The sequence below is a fragment of the Camelina sativa genome, chromosome 20, assembly GCF_030686135.1.
Source record: "Camelina sativa cultivar CO46 ecotype springtype chromosome 20, ASM3068613v1".
NCBI classification, from domain to species: domain Eukaryota; kingdom Viridiplantae; phylum Streptophyta; class Magnoliopsida; order Brassicales; family Brassicaceae; genus Camelina; species Camelina sativa.
Window position 1 is genome coordinate 7,678,761 of NC_141899.1, and position 24,349 is coordinate 7,703,109.

General features: G+C 33.6%; 4 protein-coding genes, 1 long non-coding RNA gene and 1 pseudogene across 10 annotated transcripts; 1 reads left to right on the forward strand and 5 right to left on the reverse strand.

Annotated features, from left to right (window-relative positions):
* Positions 1-3,167: 3,167 nt before the first annotated feature.
* Positions 3,168-4,476, reverse strand: LOC104772074 (uncharacterized). Of its 4 annotated transcripts, none has more exons than XM_087504494.1 (4): positions 4,161-4,476; positions 3,808-3,927; positions 3,507-3,731; positions 3,168-3,363 (listed from the first exon to the last, which is right to left on the reverse strand). In XM_087504494.1, exons 1-3 carry the CDS (start codon positions 4,341-4,343, stop codon positions 3,528-3,530), a joined length of 507 nt encoding a protein of 168 aa, XP_087360620.1. In that variant the 5' UTR covers positions 4,344-4,476; the 3' UTR covers positions 3,168-3,363; positions 3,507-3,527. The 4 variants fall into 4 exon arrangements, with proteins under 4 accessions (XP_087360620.1, XP_087360618.1, XP_087360619.1 ...); XM_087504492.1 differs by having other exon boundaries at positions 3,168-3,366; XM_087504493.1 differs by having other exon boundaries at positions 3,168-3,370.
* On the reverse strand, positions 4,301-6,145 carry LOC147918575 (uncharacterized). Of its 2 annotated transcripts, none has more exons than XM_087504489.1 (4): positions 5,627-6,128; positions 5,275-5,394; positions 4,961-5,183; positions 4,301-4,434 (listed from the first exon to the last, which is right to left on the reverse strand). In XM_087504489.1, exons 1-3 carry the CDS (start codon positions 5,966-5,968, stop codon positions 4,980-4,982), a joined length of 666 nt encoding a protein of 221 aa, XP_087360615.1. In that variant the 5' UTR covers positions 5,969-6,128; the 3' UTR covers positions 4,301-4,434; positions 4,961-4,979. The 2 variants fall into 2 exon arrangements, with proteins under 2 accessions (XP_087360615.1, XP_087360614.1); XM_087504488.1 differs by lacking the exon at positions 4,301-4,434 and adding an exon at positions 4,583-4,712 and having other exon boundaries at positions 5,627-6,145.
* Positions 6,146-6,935: 790 nt separating this feature from the next.
* Positions 6,936-7,936, reverse strand: LOC147918576 (uncharacterized; annotated as a pseudogene). Its single transcript, XR_015594117.1, has one exon. The product of XR_015594117.1 is annotated as an uncharacterized LOC147918576 (transcript).
* Positions 7,937-14,041: 6,105 nt separating this feature from the next.
* On the reverse strand, positions 14,042-15,386 carry LOC109131158 (uncharacterized). The gene is made up of 4 exons (XM_087506573.1): positions 15,033-15,386; positions 14,790-14,924; positions 14,472-14,669; positions 14,042-14,374 (listed from the first exon to the last, which is right to left on the reverse strand). The coding sequence occupies exons 1-4, from the start codon at positions 15,363-15,365 to the stop codon at positions 14,366-14,368; spliced, it is 675 nt and encodes a 224-aa protein (XP_087362699.1). The 5' UTR covers positions 15,366-15,386; the 3' UTR covers positions 14,042-14,365.
* A 1,262-nt stretch (positions 15,387-16,648) lies between these two features.
* LOC104772308 (uncharacterized) lies at positions 16,649-17,879 on the reverse strand. The gene is made up of 3 exons (XM_010496939.3): positions 17,509-17,879; positions 17,125-17,244; positions 16,649-17,036 (listed from the first exon to the last, which is right to left on the reverse strand). Exons 1-3 carry the CDS (start codon positions 17,818-17,820, stop codon positions 16,833-16,835), a joined length of 636 nt encoding a protein of 211 aa, XP_010495241.1. The 5' UTR covers positions 17,821-17,879; the 3' UTR covers positions 16,649-16,832.
* Positions 17,880-23,904: 6,025 nt separating this feature from the next.
* Positions 23,905-24,251, forward strand: LOC104772309 (uncharacterized). The gene is made up of 2 exons (XR_015594140.1): positions 23,905-24,010; positions 24,110-24,251. It is a non-coding gene; the product is annotated as an uncharacterized LOC104772309 (long non-coding RNA).
* Positions 24,252-24,349: the final 98 nt, after the last annotated feature.

Here is a 24,349-nt window from a genome sequence, read left to right on the forward strand (position 1 = left end):
TATATATATGTATATATATATATATATATATGTGTGTGTGTTAACGTTAAACAAAAACCCAATCTGGCTTTTAAGCCAACTTTTTATTATACTAGAACTCTAGCTACACAGTTGATATAATACTAGTTAATAATAATGCTATACTTGTATGCAGATGATTGTTGGGCGAGAGTTCTCCGTAAGATCTTGGAATTCGGGTACAACATGAATATTCAAAATGTTGCTGAACATAAGACTTTGTCAATGAAAGATCTCATTAGCGTAGTCAAATCAGTAAGGGAAAAAGCTCAGATTCAAGGAGGGGGAGGTAGAAAAAAGAGTTTGACAATTGCTTCACTCAAAAAACCAATAAAGTTCATTCGTGAAATAGGACTTGAAAAGGATTTCGGAAGAACTAACATGGTAAATGCTTATGATATCCACTTCTTTTTTCTTTGCATCTGATCCAATCCTAATTATTTATTTTTCTTTAGAATCTGAATAATTATATTATTGATTTTTGTAATATAATTTCAGACAAACATGTTTAGAGTGAAAGGAGATTTTATTACAAAGCCAAATGCAGTTCCTTCAGAATTTTTTGGAAATTATATAAATCGTTGGAATTATTTTTAAGAGAATTTTTTAGAATATTCTTAAGTGTGTTTATATAACTCACGGATTGACCAATTAATTTATAAATATTTTTTGTAATCAGCTTATATTTAACTTATTTTGTAACCAATTTATAAAAATTATATAGTATACAAATTTTTTTTTGTGTACTTCCCTTTTATTATAAAAGGATATATAATTTAAATATTAAAACTTAGCATTGTTTGTATAACAATGTTCTAGGGAATCTACACTTTGAAAATACCGCAGGGAGCCACCTTGGATTATATAAGACATGTGCTAATCATTGTTTCTTATGGGTTCACACTAGATGGCAAACTTTTGTTCTTGGTCCAAAACACTTGGGGGAAGGATTGGGGAGTTGGCGGATATGGAAGGATCTTCATCGCTGAGACATGCCCAATAGTGTATCTTGATCGTTTAATTAAGTAATTTGGCTTTTTAAGAAATATTTTTTGTCGTTAAACCTAAACACATATAATCACGAGCAGAGTATTCCCCCTGTTCGTGTAATGTAGTAACGCTATTCTTCGATAAGATTTATTAAGTAGAAGTAATAAGTTATGTGTTATGTAGTTTTCACTATTGTCACATTTACATTATGACAGTCTTGTTATAATTAATCATTTCTCAATAAGAAATTTCATGTAATCATTTTACCTAACACATATATAATGATATATCAGTTTTACTTTTAAGTTGATCAGTTTTACTTCTTATAAATATCAATAAAATATTAAATATGTTATCAAATCATTCACTAACTTAAGAAAATTATATTAATTTTTTGTTTTGATTATCTTAGTTTTCTTATATTATGCTAATCACTAATTTTAACGCATTAAACTTTGTACACTATAATCATTTTTATTATAAATTTCTTTTTGCTATATGATTATAATAAATAATAATTGCAATTAAATTGCAAATATTTTCCTTATTAATTGCACATTTTCTTATTGAAATTTGTAACTTAATAGATAATTTTTCTATTATAGTTAGTGATATAATAGATTACTTTTGGTTTTATATATTTTCAAAAATATGAACTGTAATCTTTTTATTTTTAGAATTTTTTTATTTTTTCCTACAATTATTAAATAATTTTTTTTTTCACATATGTCAAAATATTATCGATATACTTAACACATGTCGCGATTATATAAATTACTAATTTTGAAAACTTAAACTTTTTTTTTCTTGTCAACCATTGGGCCACAACTGGCCGGCCCGTTAGCCAAATTCCTACATTCGTAGGAGCCGGGACTCGATCCCGAGTGTGATGGTGCCTTCTACAAATGGACTTACCTCCTGCCACTGCACTAAAATCACTTCCCTAAAACTTTATATAATAAGATCTTAATTGTGAAGGATATATTAGGTTATGTTTCTCTTTGTCTTGTAGTCATGGATTTAACTTAAGCAGTCTTCAAAGATTAACTACATCCCCAATCTGAGCATTTATGATATATGCATTGACAGCTTGTTAAGATTTGGAATTCCGAGTGAAGGTTAACACTTGTAAGCTAGAGGTCAAAGGCGACAAGGCAAACACCAATTTTGCGTTAGCATCTAACTCGTGTGGCGGAAGTCACTTTTGATATTCGATGAGTTTTTTTTTTGAGAAAGCCGTATATCCTAATTATCGTCTCTCTTGTAGATATCACCGACGTAGGGCAATTGTTTAAATCTTAGAGAGATCAGAGAGGCAATGGTTTATAGTAATACTTGAGATCGAAAGCTGTGCATCATTAATGCATATATATAAACTTCATAATCTATTACACACACAAACCATAAATATAGCACAAGATAATTATGAACCAATGTTATAATAGATATAATAGGTCAGAATACTTAAGCCTTGATTGGAAGAGCATATGAAGAAGCTCTTTTAATTTTATCATCCAATCAACATCTATTAAGAGAGCATATAAGGGAGCATTTAGAAGCTGCAGATGCTCTCATATGCTCTCTTCCTATATGCTTTCTTCCTATATGCTCTCATTTGAAGTATTTACCAAGCATTTAACTCTACAATATTAATATATATTAAAATAATTTTAAATAATTAATTAATTTTGTAAAAAGAGAAAATTATGATTTCATAGAAAATAAAATTATTTTTTATAAGATAATATATATGAGAAACTACTTAATGTTATTATTTAAAATAATATAATAATTTATTTAATATATTAAAATATTAATGTGGATATAACATTTATAATATATATTATTGTTTTATTTAGTTTAATTTGTTCTATTATATATATTTTTAAAAGTTATTGAAATTAAAAATGTAAATATAGATATAAACTTTTATAAAAAAAATTATAATATATATTAATTATTTTTAATTAATGTTACACTATAAATATATATAATTAAAATTTATTAAATTACACATTTTTATATATAACAACTTATTAAATTTATTAAATGTAAAATATATTTTTAAAAAAATATATAGCAGTGAGTGATAACTAACTTTTTTAATGATACACATTTAAATTATATTTTTTTATTTAATATCATATATTAAATATAAATATAATATCTAATACTCCCCTGCTATACCAATCAATTAAATTAAATGTGTTATATTAATCATAGCATACAGCCTATGCACCTTAATGTTTATGCTGCATAATGCTAATGCTTTAGTATATGTTGTTCCAATCAAAGCCTTAGATTCCCACCCACACAACCTTACAAATAGCTTAAAACTCTCTCACTTGAATACCTCTGCTAGCTTGTCGTCAACACATCACAATGCAATTTAGTCAGAAACATTAATTAACAGTTATAACTTGGCAGAAACAATCCAAATCCCACTGACGAAATAGACACAATTAAAACGAAGAAGATTAACATAAGAATAATAATACCTTTTGAATATATATAGAGATCTAGAGTTGTAGTTTAGGACTTGGTCTGCAGAGAATTGGGAGAGGAGATACCTCCGGTGTCATTACAAAATGTAGCACCTTGGCTTGGTACTCAACTAGAGGCCCATCACGATACTCCCGAGCCATGAACGTGATGTACAGCTTCCATTTACCTAGTCCACTTACATTAACTCTCACAACATTCACCAATTCCAAAGTCTTGTTCTGTAAAAACATAAAATAATTTATAAACGATCCAAAACATGAAATATCAATCTTAATTCAACTGATACTAATTTACCATGGTCTCGTTGAACTTCTTAACACAGACATTAGCAAGATCTGCAATTAAATCCCTCTCACCGTTCTTCCTCTCGATATTGAGCTCGTAGATTCCGACCGAAGGATCAGGAAGAAAACCCTATATATTACAAAACCACAAAATTATATATATTTTTATTCTTTCTGAAAAATATAAGTAAACAACATCAAATTAAGGCATACACAAATCTATTGTTGCAAGTAAAAAAACGAAAACGAATGAAATTGAAAAATTACTTCACAAAAAGCAGATGGATTTTGCAGTGATTGAGACCAGTAAGAAGAGTTTGACTAATACATATCAATATACCAATAGATTGATTATATATATACCTTACTCTCGAAAGCCTTAAGCCGGTTGTTGTAGTATATGTCGTAAAGTTGCTGGTTGGGAGAAAAATTACGAATCCTTGGATTGATTTTGAATTCGCGACCATCAAAGCTATCGTAGCCCCACTCTGGTTCTTTTGAAACGTATCTATACTGAATCCACTCGCTGTCCGTGCCGAAATCCATATCGATGTCGCTGCTACCGCTGCTATCTTCGTCTTCCTCCTCGTCGACCTTTTGCTTTTTAATATCTAATCTCTCTCTCTTTTTTCCTTCACTACAAAATCAGTGAATCTCTTTTTTCGTAAATAATAGTAATATTCTTCACTATAAAACTGATTTTTTTTACGGTTCAGAAAGAAATAGTTATGAACGATTCGTTTAATTACATGTAAAACCCCAATTTTTATTTAATAAAATATAAGCTAACACATATCCGTACTGACGATACACACACATGCAAAATTCAATTAAGCTTAACGGACACGCATTGAACACAAATTGTTGTTTGTTTATTAGTTTTCAGTAGTAAACTTACGAAAACCTTAACACAACCTGAAAATAATTGAAGAAAAAAATGAGTCGAATGAGAAGGAAAAAAAAAAAAAAAATTTGGGTTCATCCCTAATTATAATACCGGCCTCTCTCTCTCTCTCTCTCTACGTTTTTTTGTTCTTTTTCTTTCTATCTCTCCATGCAGGCTCTGGCTCTGCTCCGTACGTCGTATATTGTTTAATCAAACTAATCCTATTCCTACGCATGCTTAATTTGCCCTCAAAGAAATAATAGAATGATGATAATACCTTCCGGATATATAGAGATCTAGAGTTGTGGTTTAGGACTTGGTCTGCAGAGAACTGGGAGAGGAGATACCTCCGGTTCTGTTATAAAATGTATCACCTTGGCTTGGTACTCAACAAGAGGCCCATCACGATACTCCTGAGCCATGAACGTGATGTACAGCTTCCATCTAGCTTGTCCACTTACATTAACTCTCACAACATCCACCAATTCCAAAGTCTTGTTCTGTAAAAAGATAAAATAATCTATAAATCCAAACGATCCAAAACATGAAAAAAATATCATATCCATATTAATTCAACTTATACTAATTTACCTTGGTCTCGTTGAACTTCTTAACACAGACATTAGCAAGACATGCAATTAAATCCCTGTCACTGTTCTTCCTCTCGATATTGAGCTCGTAGATTCCGACCGAGGGATCAGGAAGAAAACCCTATATTACAAAACCACAAAATTATATATGGAAAATATAAGTAAACAACATCAAATTAAGGCATAGACAAACCTATTGTTGCAAGTTAAAAAAAAAATGTATGATATTGAAAAATGATTTAACAAAAACAGATGGGTTTGCAGAGATTGAGACCAGTAAGCGAAGAAGAGTTTTGACTTAAACAGATCGATATAGTAATATACCAAATGATTAAACAAGGAAACTAATATACCTTACTCTCGAAAGCCTTAAGCCTGTTGTTGTAGTATATGTCATAAAATTGCTGGGTGGGATACAACTTACGAATCCTTGGATTGATTTTGAACTCGCGACCATCAAAGCTATCGTAGTCCCACACTGGTTCTTTTTCCGACACGTAACTATACTGAGCCCACTCCTCGTCGGTGCCGAAATCAAAATCGCTATCGCTGCTGCTATCGTCGTCTTCCTCATCTTCGACCTTTTGCTTTTTGATGTGCGAAGAACAAGAGTCAGCCTCCTCCTCAAACGCCCATGAATCCTTCCTAAAACTTTGTTTCGTCATCGATCGATCGCTTAGTACGGTAGCAGCCATTGTGGGTGGAAACGCAGAAACCCTAGATGACCAATTCAGGTTTTGGGGATTTCCAGATTCATCCAAACTGTGTAAAATAATAAATATAGTCAATCTAGTGTTTTGGTAGCAGTTGTTGCTCAAAAGTACTTTTTTTTTTAAAGTTTTTACATTTGATGCATTGACTTTAATATTACTCCCTCTGTATTAGAATAGATGATGTTTTAGAAATTTATCTTTTTATCACAAAGATTGATTTTCTGTATTTTTTAATAATTAATGCTATTAGATTGTAGATTTCAAGATTCATTGATTGAGAATTTAAAATTTTAATGAATTACTATTGGTTAATAGTTATGAGAAATATGTATCTTATTATATAAAGTTGGGTTTTGAGAGTTAGTCATTAACAGGATTTTGACATGTGTCAAATTATCAATCTCAGATTTTGACATGTGTAAAAATAAATATTTAATAGGAGGACTTTGATAAACTATTAATAATGTAAAAAGATAATTATCAAAAATTACAGAATTTATAAGAAAAAATTACAAAGTTTTTTAAAAAATAATTAGGAGATTATATATATATATTTTATAAAATTCGAATATTATTTACTTATTTTTAATTTTAAGTTATTAATTCTACAAAAAATATAGAAAAAGGGATTAAGGAAAATTTAAAGTTCATTATTAATTCTAAATTTTGTAAATATTCACTTCTATATAAACATAGATCATCCCATATTTAAATAATTTATTTAAAAAAACTACTTTCAACTTTGTTTAATTGAGAATTTTTTTTTTAATGGGAAGGTAAAGTTTTCTTATTTTTAATGGGAAGGTAAAGTTTTCAACAATACACAACATCAACAATTCAGCCAGAAAGATTAAATGTTATCCCCACGAGATCTCATGAAATTAACAAAATAAACAACAAGAAGACTAACAGAATACTCATGTACCTTTATATATATATATATATATATATATATAGATCTAGAGTTGTGGTTTAGGACTTGGTCTGCAGAGAATTGGGAAAGGAGGTACCTCTGGTTCCTTTATAAAATGTAGCACCTTGGCTTGGTACTCAACAAGAGGCCCACCACGATACTCCCGAGCCATGAACGTGATGTACAGCTTCCATCTAGCTTGTCCACTTCAATTTACTCTCACAACATTCACCAATTCTAAAGTCTTGTTCTGTAAAAACATAAAATAATATATAAACCCAAACGATCCAGAACATGGAAAATTCATATCCATCTTAATTCAACTTATACTAAGATGGTTGTTGTAGTATATGTCGTAAAGTTCCTGGTTAGGAGACAACTTACGAATCCTTGGATTGATTTTGAATTCGCGACCATCAAAGCTATCGTAGCCCCACTCTGGTTCTTTTGAAACGTATCTATACTGAATCCACTCGCTGTCCGTGCCGAAATCCATATCGATGTCGCTGCTACCGCTGCTATCATCGTCTTCCTCCTCGTCGACCTTTTGGTTTTTGATACGCGAAGAAGAGTCAGCATCCTCCTCCAACGCCAATAGTTCCTTCGTCGAACCTCGTTTTGCCATCGATTCATCGCTTAGTATTGTAGCCATTGTAGAGAAACGAAGAAACCCTAGAACAAACCGAGCTGTAGTTGGGAATTCCTTAATTCCAACATACTCAATACCCCTTGCCTTACTTGGTAAAGTATAACATGAAGTTACAGTTATGCCCTCACTTTCATTAAATAAACCGAAATAAGAAGGCGTTTTTGACGTCCCATTCATAAAAGAAGAGAATTTTGTACAATCTGCCATGAACAATCACAAACTGTCTTAGGAATGCCACTTTCAATATTTGCTTCTCCCGCCTGCCACACACACTGCAAGAAGACCTCTATACCCTCCATCAATTTGTCCCCAAAATTAAATAAAAGAATTTTTATTAAAATATAATTGTAATACAATTTAATTGCTTCTTAAAACGCAACTCGTTTCTTCTTCTCTCCTTAGAAACTCGTTTCTTCTTCTCTTCTCAGAAAGATTTGCTTCTTCGCCTCTCTCGTCTTATTATTCTCTTCTTCGTTACTTCTTTATCGTCGAAAATCCGCCTAAACAGCCCGTCGTCTTAGGGTGTCATGATGAATTACTTATTACAGTCACTTCTACGGCCGAATCCGCTTCTTCCGCCTCCACCCGCTGCAGTCGGCGAGACAGGGGAACCTACTTATTATGTAATTCATCATTATGTCTCCGATGTAGATCTGATGTCGATGTAGGAACTGAGAATGTTCTACCTTTGTTGGACCAGTTTCAACAGTGAAGGTATGTGGACTGTAATTTTGTCACTTGTTTGTTTTAGTGGACCAGATTCAATAGATACAGTAAGTGTCCACCATTAACATGTTTATCCCTAATGCAAGTCTGATGACGATGTAAGCGCAAGACCTGTCATAGATAAGGTGGACTAGTTACAGCAGCCAAGATATGTCTACCCCTGTAGTTTCTTTCGGTTTTTTTAAGTGGAACAGACTAAACAGCCCTGGTACATGTCCATCAAAACCATGTCCACCACTATCTTATATGTCCTCCATTCACATGTTAATATTTGTTTGGTCATCCATTCTTTATTGTGACAATTGTTATTCAAAATCTGTATGTATATCGCTTAACCAACAACTAAATATCTCTTCACTGCAGTAATGTTGACGGAGTCCTCACTAACAATAATATGGCCATGGTGGACCAGATCAGACAACAAAGGTAGATGTCCATTCTTTGATGGACCATTTTTAACAACACAATATGCATTAGTCCATTATTGTACAAAAACACTAAATGTTTTACTAATATGGTTGTTATCCGTTGGACAGTTTGGGTGATGTTTCGATTGCCACTGGTGAAGTTTTTGGGGACAATAGCAATTTGTTGCCCGAGGAATCTACTAAGGTGGAGAACCTTTACTATAATGTAACATCTTTCCGCGTATGTCCGTCCAATGCGGCGAATAGCCCTGGGCGTTCGGATACCCGAACCCGATCGGGTTCAGATCTTCGGATTTTTGGATCTTCGGATATACGAAAATAGGATCCGATTGGGTATTTTATAGAATCGGGTCGGGTTCGGGTTTTATCCGAACGGGTTCAGATAATTTCGGATACACCCGAAATCCGATGTGAATTTTGGATATCCGATGGATTTCGGATATTTTTATCCGAAATTGATAAAAATACCCAATTAGGTAAAAAAAAACCCGAAACATACCAATATACCCGAATTAATATATAACTTAAATATCAAAAACGGTTATAAAAAAAAACGTCAATTAGGAATTTTAGATTACATATGTATATATATATATATATAGATAAATATTTAATGTTTTCACACAATAACTAAGGTGGCAAAATGGTTTATGATACATCAAATAATGTATAAGGTACCGGGTTCGAGTCCCCATTAGTGCATTTTTGTATTTATTTCGGGTTAATTCGGATATCCGATCGGATATCCAAATTTCGTAAAAACTAAATCCGATCGGGTATTTCATGCCACCCGAATCCGAACCGAACTGCCTATTTCGAGTCGGGTTCGGATTCGGGTTTCGGATTTGGTTAAAATGCCCATGCCTAGCGGCGAACATGTATTTATGTTGTTTTTGTCTAGCTTTCCGCGAATGTCTGTCCCAGGCGGTGGACATTGTTTTTCTAATATTTTTGTCTATCTTTTCGCGTATGTCTGTCTCACGTAGTGGACATGTATATCTGTTGTTTATGTCTATCTTCATTATGGATGTACAACCAATGTAGTATTTTTTAATCTACCTTATTGTCATCTCTCTATTATAATATGCCGATAGACAATTTTATGAAACTTGTCTATAGACAATCTAATGCTGATAGACATTCTAATGCCGGTAGACATTCTAATGCCGGTAGACATTCTAATGCTGATAGACAATCTAAGTATAATATTGTCTACCCCATCTTTCTATTGTCTACTTTCTAAACAATAATTCTCCACCATGATCACTCGATAGTCTACAAGCTGATCTTCTCCCAAGCTCCTTGTAAACCCAAAAATATTCTCCAAATTTTCCTTCAGGTCTATTTTTGGTCATCCAATGTTCATAGACCAAAAAACCTTCTACAAATAACAAACATTATGTCCACAAACAATAGACAAAGAGAGTTCTCCACCAGTAGATAACATGATTTGTCTATCTCCGTCGACCAACTTCGCATTCCAGTTTTTATCACTAGCGGTAGACAATACCTTTTGTCCACCATCAATAGTCAACGCTTTCTTCTTCTTTAGTGAAATGTACAAATACATTCCACCACACTCTTCATTCTTCACTTTAAACTATTGAAACTCAACATCACTGCCTACTGAAACAGGGGGCATCTTACCTTGTGTGAAGACAACTGTGTCTCCTGGGTGCCAAAAGCTTAACTCTGTGTTGCTTTCCTCTTGTTTGACACCCAACAGCTCTCCTATTTTAGCCTTCACCCCTACAAACATTGTCTCTCTCTCGATAGACATAAATCTTGTCATTTTCCTATGACGGACTGAAAACTCCCACAATCCAATATCTGAACATGTCCATTCACCCACTAAAACACACACTCTACCATCCATCTATAGAAACATCGATTACATGTTTGAACACAATTTACGCAATTCTTTTGCAGGTTCCCAGATTAAATGTGAGGACATGCTTAATTAATGCGAATACATATCTCTGATTGTCCGATAACCACCAACTCTACCTCCTCTTCACCAATTCTGTTCTTCATATTTGTTTAGGACAGTCCTAAACAATGGCATTATTAACTCTCAATAACTCCTCTTTAACACAATAAAACACTAAATTGACAGCCCGTCTATGCCATTAATAGACGTCCCATCGTCATTAATGTCGTTTTTTTGAAATTGTCAGTGTCTTCTCTTCACCTCTTTTAACAAAAGGATATTTTTGTCATTTCCTCCATCCTTAAATAAACAAAACTGACATTTTGCAGAAGAAAATAAGCAAACTGGCATTTCTAAGAAAATTTTCAAATAAAATGGCATTCTTAGCTAAATTCCCATAAAAGAATCCTTTCTTAGGTGTTGACTGGTTCTCCCGCTACCTCTTGCAAACACTGCGTTTGCGGGTGGTGGCGGTTGCTAGCGATTGGAACCAATCACACAAACTTCTCCTAATCGCTCCAATCGCTCCCAATCGCTTCAAACCACTGAATTCCAAAAGCTGCTTCCCGCAAGCGTTTGCGGTTGCGAGCGATTACGTTTGGAATATATATATTTTTTTTGTAAAAACCATAAAGAAATCATTGATCATAATTTTTTTTTTGTTATATCTTCTATCTAACCATTTTACTCATTAAGTATGGGAGAAAATGAAGTACGGATACGATTGCAAAGATTATAAAATAAGCAATTAGAAGAAAATAATATTCCAATTAACGATAACCCGGAAAACTTGTTGTAAATTTAATGATATGTTGCACATAAGTTCAAAAAAATCTAAATAAATATAATATTTCATCAGAAATTTAAGAAAATAAGATTATTAGTGAAAAATATTAAAACAAATCACCAGTGATTCTTCTCAACTCTCACTTGACGATTCCTGCCGATGCAACTACTGACCCACGATCTAAGAGAAAAGATCTACGATCTAAAGCATATGTTATGTCATTTATCAAATTAATTGATTAAATTTTTGGTGAAAAGCCAAATGTATAAAGGAATAAGTATTTCAATATGAAATTTATTTATTTTTTGAATAATGATTTTAGTATTTTTTAATAAATTTTAATCATAAACCAAGTTTAATAAAAATTTTGGTGTTTTTAAACATTTATATATTATATATCACATTTATTATGTTCCAACACCTATTGCATCCACTGGTCAACCAGTCGTAAACCTCCCGCAAACGCACGCTTCCGCAATCTCCCGCAACCGCAGCGTTTGAACCAGCCATGCCCTTATATGCGGCTCACTAACGTTTTAGTAAATAACTAGGTTTTAACCCACGGTACACCGCGGGACTATATTTTTAAAAATAAAATAAAAATGTAATGTTTTTAGTAGATTAACTATATATATGACTAATGTTGTGTAAATTTTAAATATATATCCCTTATATCCATATATTATTTAGTTTTACCGGTTTAAATTGTTAAATTCAGAATATAACTTGTGGTTTACCCAAACCCATCCCGCTAGATATCCAAACATAATTTTTCGTTTTTGCTTAAGTACAACATGCACGTTTTCAAAATTCAAATAACGAAAAAATGCAAAAAAAAAAAAATTACATTAGTTTTATATACTTTATGATGATTTAAAGCAAATAAACTAAATAAATCAAACAAAGATGATAGGAAAATTATAATTTTAATTAAAAATATTATTTTATATTTCAAACAAAAACTTTTAATTGTGTTTGGTTATGAGGATAGTATAGAATTTTTATTGTTAGCATTAAATATTGTAATGAATTAAGGAGATATTTTAGGAAATTTACAAAACAAATATTTAATGAAATATTGTAATTAGTTGTTGATTGATTAAGGAGATATTTTAGGAATTTTTGTTCTGCACAAAATCTTGGTTTTAATTTCATTTTAATTTATAAATTTAAAATTTAATGTTAATGGCATTCCTTGTAAATAAGTACCAACTTCAGGATTTATTTGCTAAATGTCTCCAAAAATGTATATATAGATTTCTAAAAATTCTTACATTTAAAAATTAATATTTACTACATTTAAATGATGATTTACTACATTAATTTTTTTTTCAAAAGAAAAAGATGATAAGAAAATAAAATTTTAAATCTGGAATAAATCTTCTCAATATCTATCTTAACTGTTTTGATATGATATAAGCATTTAATAGCATTGAATAATAAATGTTTCTAAAAGCATATTTGAGCAAAAAACTGCTGTAATCCTACTATATTAATTGGGAAGTACAAATATAAAACTAACCTTAAAATGGGTAAAAAATTACATTCAATTGCCATTAGAAAATTTTAATTAAGCTTAATTAATTAATTAAATAAATATAATTAATTTTTAAAAAAAAAACACTCACAGATAAAATATAAAAAAAATTAGAAAATATATTTTCTCTCTCTAATAAATTATGGACGAAATTACTAAATATTTTTTTTTAAAAATAAATAAACCAATCAGAATTTTAAAAACTAAGATTTTATATCCAAATATACAATATAATTTGTTTTTAATAACTAAATTTCGAAAATTTTGTTAAAATTTCAAAATATGATTCTCCTATCATCTTTATTTTATTTTATTTACAAATTGTTTGGAATTTTTATATAATATTTATGATTAATAAAGTACATAATTTTTTCTGCATTTGTTTTGATTTGAATTTTTTAAAAACGAAAATATATTAATTAATCTATGAAAAATGTATGTTTTAATTTCTACATTGGCGGGATGGTAAAACTAAATTTATATAGATAATAAATTAATAATTTTTATTTGCTCACAATTATAATATTAAAATTACTACTTTATATTTCACAAAATAATGAATCAAATACAAGAAACAAACAATATAAAACTGTAATATAAGTTAATAAAAAAATAGACTAATAGATTTACAGAACAATTAAAAATAAATATTATCTCAAAAAAATATTTTTAAAAATATGTAACAATAAATTTTATTATTATATTAGAAATCTTTTAAAAAATGTTGACCCGTGCTTAAAGCACGGGGTATCTCCTAGTTATACTAGTATAGATACACTTATCAATTCCACATACTCTCCCTATCAGACAGTGAGAGTCATATCATATATTTTGATTCAAATAGAATATTGTATGGTGATCCAATCAATCAGACTTATCACTTACATTGTCCTCGTCTCTCATCTTTATTAGTCCAGTTTTTACCCGCTGGCCGGTGCTTCCAAAGTACCAAAATCGTAGATCCCGTAGAAAGGAATCCCAAGAAAGCTAAGCAACAGGCGAATTGTTTCATGATATGCTATTGAGTTTTGAAATTTGACATGCTACGTACAGCGAATCTTGTGGTGCAGAGAAACATCATAACATACGTACGTAAGATTTATTCCTTTGAGAAACGACAACTCTGACAAGTTTTCACCACCGTCACCGACTCACCGTAACTATAATATACTTCACGTATTTTAGATTACTACAAAGTACAAACTATAGTTCTTTTTTGTTTCATTATAGCAAGCGTTTTGATAATCCTTTGTATCAGTCGTTCCGTCTGAACAACAAAATTTTTGCCTCTACAAGTTATTTTTTCTAGCCAAGAAACCACTTGCCAAATGAGACCTTATCTGCTAGATAGATTAGCAAAAAGAGAACCACAAGGTTATATGCATCACTCCAGCGTATCCTTGTCTTCACTAGCCAAGCTACGCAATTTATAAAGAAAATAAATAACAAATCAAAACAAAAATATTCAAGAATAAAGAATCACGAGTAAAACACAAATAGCATATAACTAATTACCAGTGGTTTAGGGGCTGGTCTGCAGAGAATGGGAACAGGATCTCGAGAATCTCCAACGAAATTCATGGCCTTAGCCTGATACTCCAGGAGAGGCCCATTCGGATACTCCCGAGCCATAAACGTTATATACAGCTTCCAACTAGCTCCTCCAGCATTTCTAGTGGCTCTCACAATCCTTACGAATTCCACAGTTTTTCCCTTTAAGTAAGTAAGCAAGAAAAAGAAAAAAATGATCCAATCTTATATTTATTAGAGCTAGTTGACATATTCTGAAGAAAAAAAAAAACAAAGCTTTATTCTAATCGGAGTACAACTGACCTTAACCTCGTTGAGTTTCTTAACGCACATGGAAGCAAGACCCGCCAAATACTCCCTATTAGTCATGTTTCCATAAGCTGGTCCATCCAGGTTCTGAATAGCGCCAATGAAATTGAATGGATCTGGTTTAAACCCCTACAAAAAAAAAAGAGAGGAACACTTTTTAAGGAAATTGAAGGCAGACAGAGATATATAAATATATAGTAGTTTGTTTAGGAAGAAACGATGGCATTGAGAGATTACCCTATTTTCCAAAGCCTGGATCCTCCCTTCGCGGTATTCCATGTAATCATTCTCGTTAGCAAAGCTGTCACGAATCTCTGGATCTGATTCGTATTCCCGACCATCAAAGCTGTCCACATCCCACTCCGGTTCCGTTTCTTCCACGTCTTCTAACCGTCTGTATTTCCCGACCGTCACGCTTCCATCGCCTTCGCTCTCGGTTTCTTCACTTTCAGTTTCGCTTTCAATGTATTCTTCCTCGACCAAGTTTTGCTTTTCCATCGGCGAAAAGTTAAACTTGTCTGAAACTCGTTTCGCCGTCACATCGACATCGTAGCTCATCACGGTAGTCATCGCAGAAACCCTATAACTTATATTGATATATGGTATAACATTATATGGTATTTGGGCTACGGACCCATTAATTAACGACCTTCTTTTATGCGGTCCACTATATGACCGAACGTTTGTTTCGTAATGGAAGCTTGCCCATCTGTTTTAATTCAACGAAGACAAAGTTCTGTTTTCCAACTTTTTAAATTTCTCTTCTAAAATTAATAAAAAGATAAGAACCATCCCTATATATTAAGCAATAAATTAGCCAGTAAGAATTAGAGGATTGAAGGTGGGGTAAAAGTGTTCTCTCTTTGCATGAAAATCAGCCATAGAAATTGGCTAAACGTGAAACAAAAGCAAAAGAAATCGAATGAAAGGAAGATTCTTAGTGGCAGATGTCGTAGCTAGATGATATAACATATATATGCATATGATGCCTCACGGGGAGTTAGAACTAGGCAACTAGCTTGCCAACGTCCAGGCTCCAGCACAACTTCAACGCATGCATCATTGTCTTTGGGAGCCAATCTTCAACTAAAGAGAGAAGAGGAATATTAACCAAATTTAATCAAGATAGTCTTATAGTACTCTATACCGTGTTGTCTTATAGTACTCTATACCGTGTTTACTGCACTGCAAAACTTAACCGTTGACCCTTGTATACACCAATATATATCATTCAAAATTATGGTAGGAGCTAACACAAATAAATGAAATTCTTGATAATTTTGGATTATCTCCTACGGCTATATCATCAAATTACAGACCCCCAATTATTTCATCTCAGTTTTTCAGTCATCTCCATTAAAACTTAATTCCGGTTTGAGATAAAAATGAAAACTGTTGAAGAAGGTAAGAGCACGGAGAAAACCTTACAACAATGTGTTGCAAAAAGACCATAATTATAAAACACTCTGGTTAATATGTCATTCCAAAACATTCCCCGCATAAAAACATTAACCATTGATCTAAAATTGACCTTTTTTCTTGTTACTTCAATATATATGATTAGAGGAGGAAGCTTTGTGCGTGAGATATGCGCTAATTTTCCCAATGAGCTTTATTTTTTTTTAATGCACATGCTATACACAGCCTTGGTCATCAGGTGCATAGAAACACAAGATCATACATTTTGTCGAAACCAAATTCATTAAAGGTCATGATGACTCATGACTATATAGGTACGTGAATTTAACAAAATTGAGATGATCTGAACATGAGAGTCTGAGACCTCATACGTCACGTACACACTAACATTTTTGGATCTATCAAACATTAAATTTTTAGCTTTATAACATATAAAAACTATAACTTCAATGCATCTTAATATATTAGCCTTTGCTAGCAAGCGTCAACAATACACAACATCTACAATTCAGCCTGAAAGATTAAATGTTATCCCCCCGAGATCTCATGAAATTAACAAAATAAACAACAAGAAGACTAACAGAATACTCATGTACCTTTTAATATATATATATAGATCTAGAGTTGTGGTTTAGGACTTGGTCTGCAGAGAATTGGGAAAGGAGGTACCTCCGGTTCCATTATAAAGTGTAACACCTTGGCTTGGTACTCAACAAGAGGCCCACCACGATACTCCCGAGCCATGAACGTGATGTACAGCTTCCATCTAGCTTGTCCACTTCGATTAACTCTCACAACATTCACCAATTCCAAAGTATTGTTCTGTAAAAACATAAAATAATATATAAACCCAAACGATCCAGAACATGGAAAATTCATATCCATCTTAATTCAACTTATACTAATTTACCTTGGTCTCGTTGAACTTCTTAACACAGACATTAGCAAGATCTGCAATTAAATCCCTATCACTCTTCTTCCTCTCGATATTTAGCTCGTAGATTCCGACCGAGGGATCAGGAAGAAAACCCTATATATAACAATACCACAAAATTAAATATATATTTTTTTCTTTCTGGAAAATATAAGTAAACAACATCAAATTAAGGCATACACAAATCTATAATCTACTGTTGCAAGTAAAAAAAAAGAAAAACGGATGAAATTGAAAAAATTACTTCACAAAAAGCAGATGGATTTTGCGGTGATTGAGAGACTAGTAAACTAAACGAAGAAGAGTTTGACTAAAACATATCAGTATACCAATAGATTGATTATATATATAAATATATACCTTACTCTCGAAAGCCTTAAGCCTGTTGTTGTAGTATATGTCGTAAAGTTGCTGGTTGGGAGAAAAACTACGAATCCTTGGATTGATTTTGAATTCGCGACCATCAAAGCTATCGTAGCCCCACTCTGGTTCTTTTGAAACGTATCTATACTGAATCCACTCGCTGTCCGTGCCGAAATCCATATCGATGTCGCTGCTACCGCTGCTATCTTCGTCTTCCTCCTCGTCGACCTTTTGGTTTTTGATACGCGAAGAAGAGTCAGCATCCTCCTCCAACGCCAATAGTTCCTTCGTCGAACCTCGTTTTGCCATTGATTCCGAAGAAACCCTAGAACAAACCGAGCTGTAGTTGGGAATTCCTTAATTCCAACATACTCAATACCCCTTGCTTTACTTGGTAAAGTATAACATGAAGTTACAGTTATGCCCTCACTTTCATTAAATAAACCGAAATAAGAAGGCATTTTTGTCGTCCAATTCATAAAAGAAGATAATTTTGTACAATCTGCCATGAACAGTCATCAACTTTCTTAGGAATGCCACTTTCAATATTTGCTTCTCCCGCCTGCCACACACACTGCAAGAAGACCTCTATACCCTCCATCAAGGGAATTTCACAAGAAATACCACTTTTAAAACAAAACTTATGAGAAATGCCAGTTTATATTTTTCTTTTCTAAACTACCACTTTTAAATTATATGCCACATATTAAAAAGACATAAATACCCTTAAACTAAAGAAACAAGAGAGATGAGACATGTGGTCGATTCTTTTTTGCGGCTTCCAATGGAACATTAATGACTCATTTCTCTTTTATTAGGTTGTGTCTGGATAGACAATATTTAAGATATTATAACATTGATTAATTATTGTCCATCCATAACATGGTAGACAATGTTATTATGAATCGTATTGTAGACAATGTAATTCTTGACATTGTTTTCTATCAAAATGTGGTAGGCAATCTATGCGATTAATGTAAGACAAACAAGTATTTTCTGCAGAAACTTTTTCATTGCTCATATTAGTGATTGACCAAAATATAGTACATTTAGAGGAACAAAAGAGTAGGGTTTACATAATAAAATTCTGAAGGTAGATAGACAAAAACGCAAGGAGGGACAACAAACAAACATGTCCACCGTAGATCAGTGCATTTGTTGTCAGCAGACCTGAAATGGATACAAAAAATGGTCAAACCAAACAGATATAGTCCACTTAAGAGAACGAAGGACATAATAGTGGTGGACAAAAACCTTGCATGTTAAAATTGGTCCACTGGAACTGCAGACCTGCTAGAATTTTTTTTTTGTTATCAATTGACATAAAGGGTCAAACCAAACATATATACTCCACTAATTAAGAAAACGAAAGACATAATAGTGATGGACAAAAAGTTTGGTTGTTGAATCTGGTCCACCAGAACTGCAGACTTGCAATGAGTACAATTTTTTTATTAGCAATAGACAGAAAGGTTAAGACCAAACCGATATGGTCCACTTAAGAGAACAAATAACATAATAGAGGTGGACAAAAATCCTTGCTCGTTGGATCTAGTCCACCGAATTTGCAGACCTGTAGTGTTGACATTTTTTTGTTTAGCATTGCACACAAAGGGTCAGGTCAAATGGATTTGGTCTACTTAAGAGAACGAATAACATAATAGTGGTGGACAAAAACCTTGGATGTTGGATCTGGTCCACTGGAACTGCAGACCTGCAGTGAGTACAATTTTTTTTGTTAGCAGTAGACACAAAGGGTCAGACCAAACATATATGGTTCATAAACAGAACGAATGACATAATAGTGGTAGAGAAAAACCTGGGTTGTTGGATCTGGTCCACCGTTTCTGCATATAAAAAATTTCTCCATTATGTGTGGGCGGCGGACTGAAGCAGATGGAGTTTGGCATAGAGAGATTCAATTTGTGCCAGCGACAGACTGAAAGAATATGAGATTGAAGAATATGAAAAGTTGAGAGAACCTGAGATAGAAGAAACAGAAAGTCAAAAGTTAGAATGAAGAGAGAGAATTGTGTTTTGGAGAAATAATTAGGTTTATGTTTCAAAAGAAAAAGGGTATAAAAGTCTTTTGACTATGGAGTTGTGGCAGGCGGGACAATGAGTAGGAGAAAATGGCATTAAACAAAATGGTTGGTACTGTTCATGGCAGTATTGACAAATTTCTCCTCCATCAATTTGTCCCCAAAATTAAATAAAAGAATTTTTTTTTAAATATAATTGTAATACAATTTAATTGCTTCTTAAAACGCAACTCGTTTCTTCTTCTCTCTTCAGAAACTCATTTCTTCTTCTCTTCTCAGAAAGATTTGCTTCTTCGCCTCTCTCGTGTTATTATTCTCTCCTTCGTTACTTCTTTATCGCCGAAAATCCGCCTAAACTGCCCGTCGTCTTAGGGTGTCATAATGAATTACTTATTACAGTCACTTCTACGGCCGAATCTTTCGCTTCTTCTGCCTCCACCCGCCGCAGTTGGCAAGACAGGGGAACCTACTTATTATGTAATTCATCATTATGTCTCCAATGTAGATCTGATGGCGATGTAGGAACTGAGAATGTTCTACCTTCGTTGGACCAGTTTCAACAATCAAGGTATGTGGACTGTAATTTTGTCACTTGTTTGTTTTAGTGGAACAGATTTAATAGATACAGTAGGTTTCCACCATTAACATGTTTATCCCTAATGCAGCTCTGATGACAATGCAAGCGCAAGACCTATCATAGATAAGGTGGACCAGTTACAGCAGCCAAGATATGTCTACCCCTGTAGTTTCTTTCGGTCTTCTTGAGTGGAACAGACTAAACAGCCCTGGTACATGTCCATCAAAACCATGTCCACCATTATCTTATATGTCCTCCATTCACATGTTCATATTTGTTTGGTCATCCATTCTTTATTGTGACAATTGTTATTCAAAATCTGTATGTATATCGCTTAACCAATAACTAAATATCTCGTCACTGCAGTAATGTTGACGGGGTCCTCACTAACAATAATGTGGCCATGGTGGACCAGATCAGACAACAAAGGTAGATGTCCATTCTTTGATTGACCATTTTTAACAACAAAATATGCATTAGTCTATTATTGTACAAAAACACTAAATATTTTACTAATATGGCTGTTATCCGTCGAACAGTTTGGGTGATGTTTCGATTGCCACTGGTGAAGTTTTTGGGGACAATAGTAATTTGTTGCCCGAGGAAGCTACTAAGGTGGAGAACCTTTACTATAATGTAACATCTTTCCGCGTATGTCCGTCCCATGCGGCGAACATGTATTTCTGTTGTTTTTGTCTAGCTTTCCGCGAATGTCTGTCCCAGGTGGTGGACATTGTTTTTCTAATATTTTCTTCTACTTTTTCGCGTATGTCTGTCTCACGCGGTGGACATGTATATCTGTTGTTTATGTCTATCTTCATTATGGATTTACAACCAATGTAGTATTTTTTAGTCTACCTTATTGCCATCTCTCTATTACAATATGCCGATAGACAATTTAATAAAACTTGTCCATAGACAGTCTAATGCTAATAGACATTCTAATGCCGATAGACATTCTAATGCTGATAGACAATCTAAGAATAATGTTGTCTACCCCATCTTTCTATTGTCTACTTTCTAAACAATAATTGTCCACCATGATCACTCAATAGTCTACAAGCTGATCTTCTCCCAAACTCCTTGTAAACCCAAAAATATTCTCCAAATTTTCCTTCAGCTCTTTTTTTGGTCATCCAATGTTTCTAGACCAAAAAACCTTCTACAAATAACAAATATTATGTCCATAAACAATAGACAAAGAGGGTTCTCCACCAGAAGATAACATGATTTGTCCATCTCCGTCGACCAACTTCGCATTCCCGTTTTTATCACTAGCGATAGACAATACCTTTTGTCCACCATCAGTAGTCAACGCTTTCTTATTCTTTAGTGAAATGTACAAATACAGTCCACCACACTCTTCATTCTTCACTTTAAACTATTGAAACTCAACATCACTGCCTACTGAAACAGGGGGCATCTTACCTTGTGTGAAGACAATTGTGTCTCTTGGGTGCCAAAAGCTTAACTCTGTGTTGCTTTCCTCTTGTTTGACACCCAACAGCTCTCCTATTTTAGCCTTCACCCCTACAAACGTTGTCTCTCTGTCGATAGACAAAAATCTTGTCATTTTCCAATGACGGACAGAAAAGTCCCACAACCCAATATCTGAACATTTTGTCCATTCACCCACTAAAACACACACTCTACCGTCCATCTATAGAAACATCGATTACATGTTTGAACACAATTTACGCAATTCTTTTGCAGGTTCCCAGATTAAATGTGAGGACATGCTTCTTTAATGCGAATACATATCTCCGATTGTCCGATAACCACCAACTTTACCTCCTCTTCACCAATTCTCTTCTTCATATTTGTTTAGGACAGTCCTAAACAATGGCATTATTAACTCTCAATAACTCCTCTTTAACACAATAAAACACTAAATTGGCAGCCCTTCTACGCCATTAATAGACGTCCCATCGTCATTAATGTCGTCTTTTTGAAATTGTGAGTGTCTTCTCTTCACCTCTTTTAACAAAAGGATATTTTCGTCATTTCCTCTATCCTTAAACAAACGAAACTGGTATTTTGTAGAAGTAAATAAGCATTTCTAAGAATTTTTTTTAAATAAAATGGCATTCTTAGCTAAATTCCCTTAAAAAAATTCTTCTTATATGCGGCTCACTAACGTTTTAGTAAATATACACTTATCAATTCCACATACTCTCCCTATCAGACAGTGAGAGTCATATCATATATTTTGATTCAAATAGAATATTGTATGATGATCCAATCAATCAGACTTATCACTTACATTGTCCTCGTCTCTCATCTTTATTAGTCCAGTTTTTACCCGCTGGCCGGTGCTTCCAAAGTACCAAAATCGTAGATACCGTAGAAAGTAATCCCAAGAAAGCTAAGCAACAGGCTAATTGTTTCATGATATGCTATTGAGTTTTGAAATTTGACATGCTACGTACAGCTAGTCTTGTGGTGCATAGAAACATCATAACATACGTACGTAAGGTCATGTTTATCGGGAGTTCATAGCAAGGTTCTTAGAGTTTTTGTGACAAAAAAATAAATAAAAAAACAAAAAACCAGAAGAGGCTCTCTTATATAATAGACTCAAATCGTTTATAAGAGACGCTACATGTCCTTATATTGTTGGCGGACAGAATAATACAAAAGCAATTTTTTTTTTTTGAGACAATTAATCTCTTCTCTCTTTCTCTCTATTTCTCTCGCGATCAAAGTTTCGATCCGACAAAGAAAGGTCTGCTTTAATCGGAGGTTATAGAATCAATGGAGTGTTGGGTCGGAGGCGATTTGAATCGGCGGATTCCAAACCCTTCCTTCTGATTCCAAATTCCTCTAAACTCGATTTCTTTTCCTCTCTCTCTCTTTCTCTCATGATATGCTGAAACGACAAAGGAATTTGGAATCAGAAGGAATAATTTGGAATCGATTGATCTGGAATCAGAGGAAGGGTTCTGGTATGATCCATCTTTTTGATATTGTTAGTGGCGAATCCTTAATCGCTTGTGTGTGGTTTTATTTTGACAGATTTGGGTCTGCTTTTTTCTCAACTTTTATTGCTTTGAATCGTTTTTCATGTGGAATCCTTAATCGCTGGTGTTTTGTTACTACTCTTTGTTTTGGCTCTCATGGTTTCTGCATTCAGTAATGGCTTTTCATAAATTTGTAGTTCCTGATTAAGTTGTTGGACAATCTAAAGCTGAAGCTTCTAAAGAAGGGAGGACCTTAGCAGATTTTTACTATGGGTGTTTGGGATATTCCGTCTACATGACTGAGAAAGACTCATCTGCCATTAAGCAACATACAAAGACTCAACTTCCCTTTTGTGTTGGCCTTGAGGTTTGTTGCTCATATCCCTTTTCTCGAGTATTCATTACATTGCTTTTGAAAGTTAGATAATTATGCCATGGTTAGGCTTTCTTGTCAAACTATTTGTTGGTCCATGTGTATGTATGCATTATTTTGAAGACAGTATCATCTTCTGCAAAAATGGATAATGGTATTGGTATTGACTTGACTGCCTAATTGATTCTGCGTGAATACAAAACCTCAAAGTTAGATAACTCTTAGGTCTACAGTAATTAGTCTGGTAAAATTGATGTTCTTGTTAACGCTGCTGCTGGCAATTTCCTCGCTGCTGCTGAGGATTTGTCTCCTAATGGCTTCAGAACAGGTTCGGTTCACTTTTTGATTAATGATTTGAGAGGAATTGTGCCTGAGGTTTTGTCAATTTGAGTGTGTTCGTTTAGCTAAAGGAAACGTTTGTATTGTGTGTGTGTGCAGTCTTGGGCCTGGGAGAGACTCATCAACTGGTGGTGGTTTGATTATTAACATAAGTGCTACTTTGCACTACACGGCTTCTTGGTACCAAATTCATGTTTCTGCTGCCAAGGTAATTTCCTTTGTATGGTTAGGAAATCAAGAACTAAGTAACTGGAATGTAGCAAATGTAGCAAATGGGAATCTTAGGAGTTTTTGAAACTTGAAACAGGCTGCAGTTGATGCTACGACAAGAAACTTGGCATTAGAGTGGGGAACTGACTACGATATTAGAGTAAACGGGATTGCACCAGGTCCCATTAGAGGTACACCGGGAATGAGTAAACTTGTACCTGAGGAGATTGAAAACAAAACCCGAGAGTACATGTCTCTTTATAAACTCGGAGAGAAATGGGATATCGCAATGGCTGCACTCTACCTCAGCTGTGATTCTGGTATGCTGCTGAGTGAA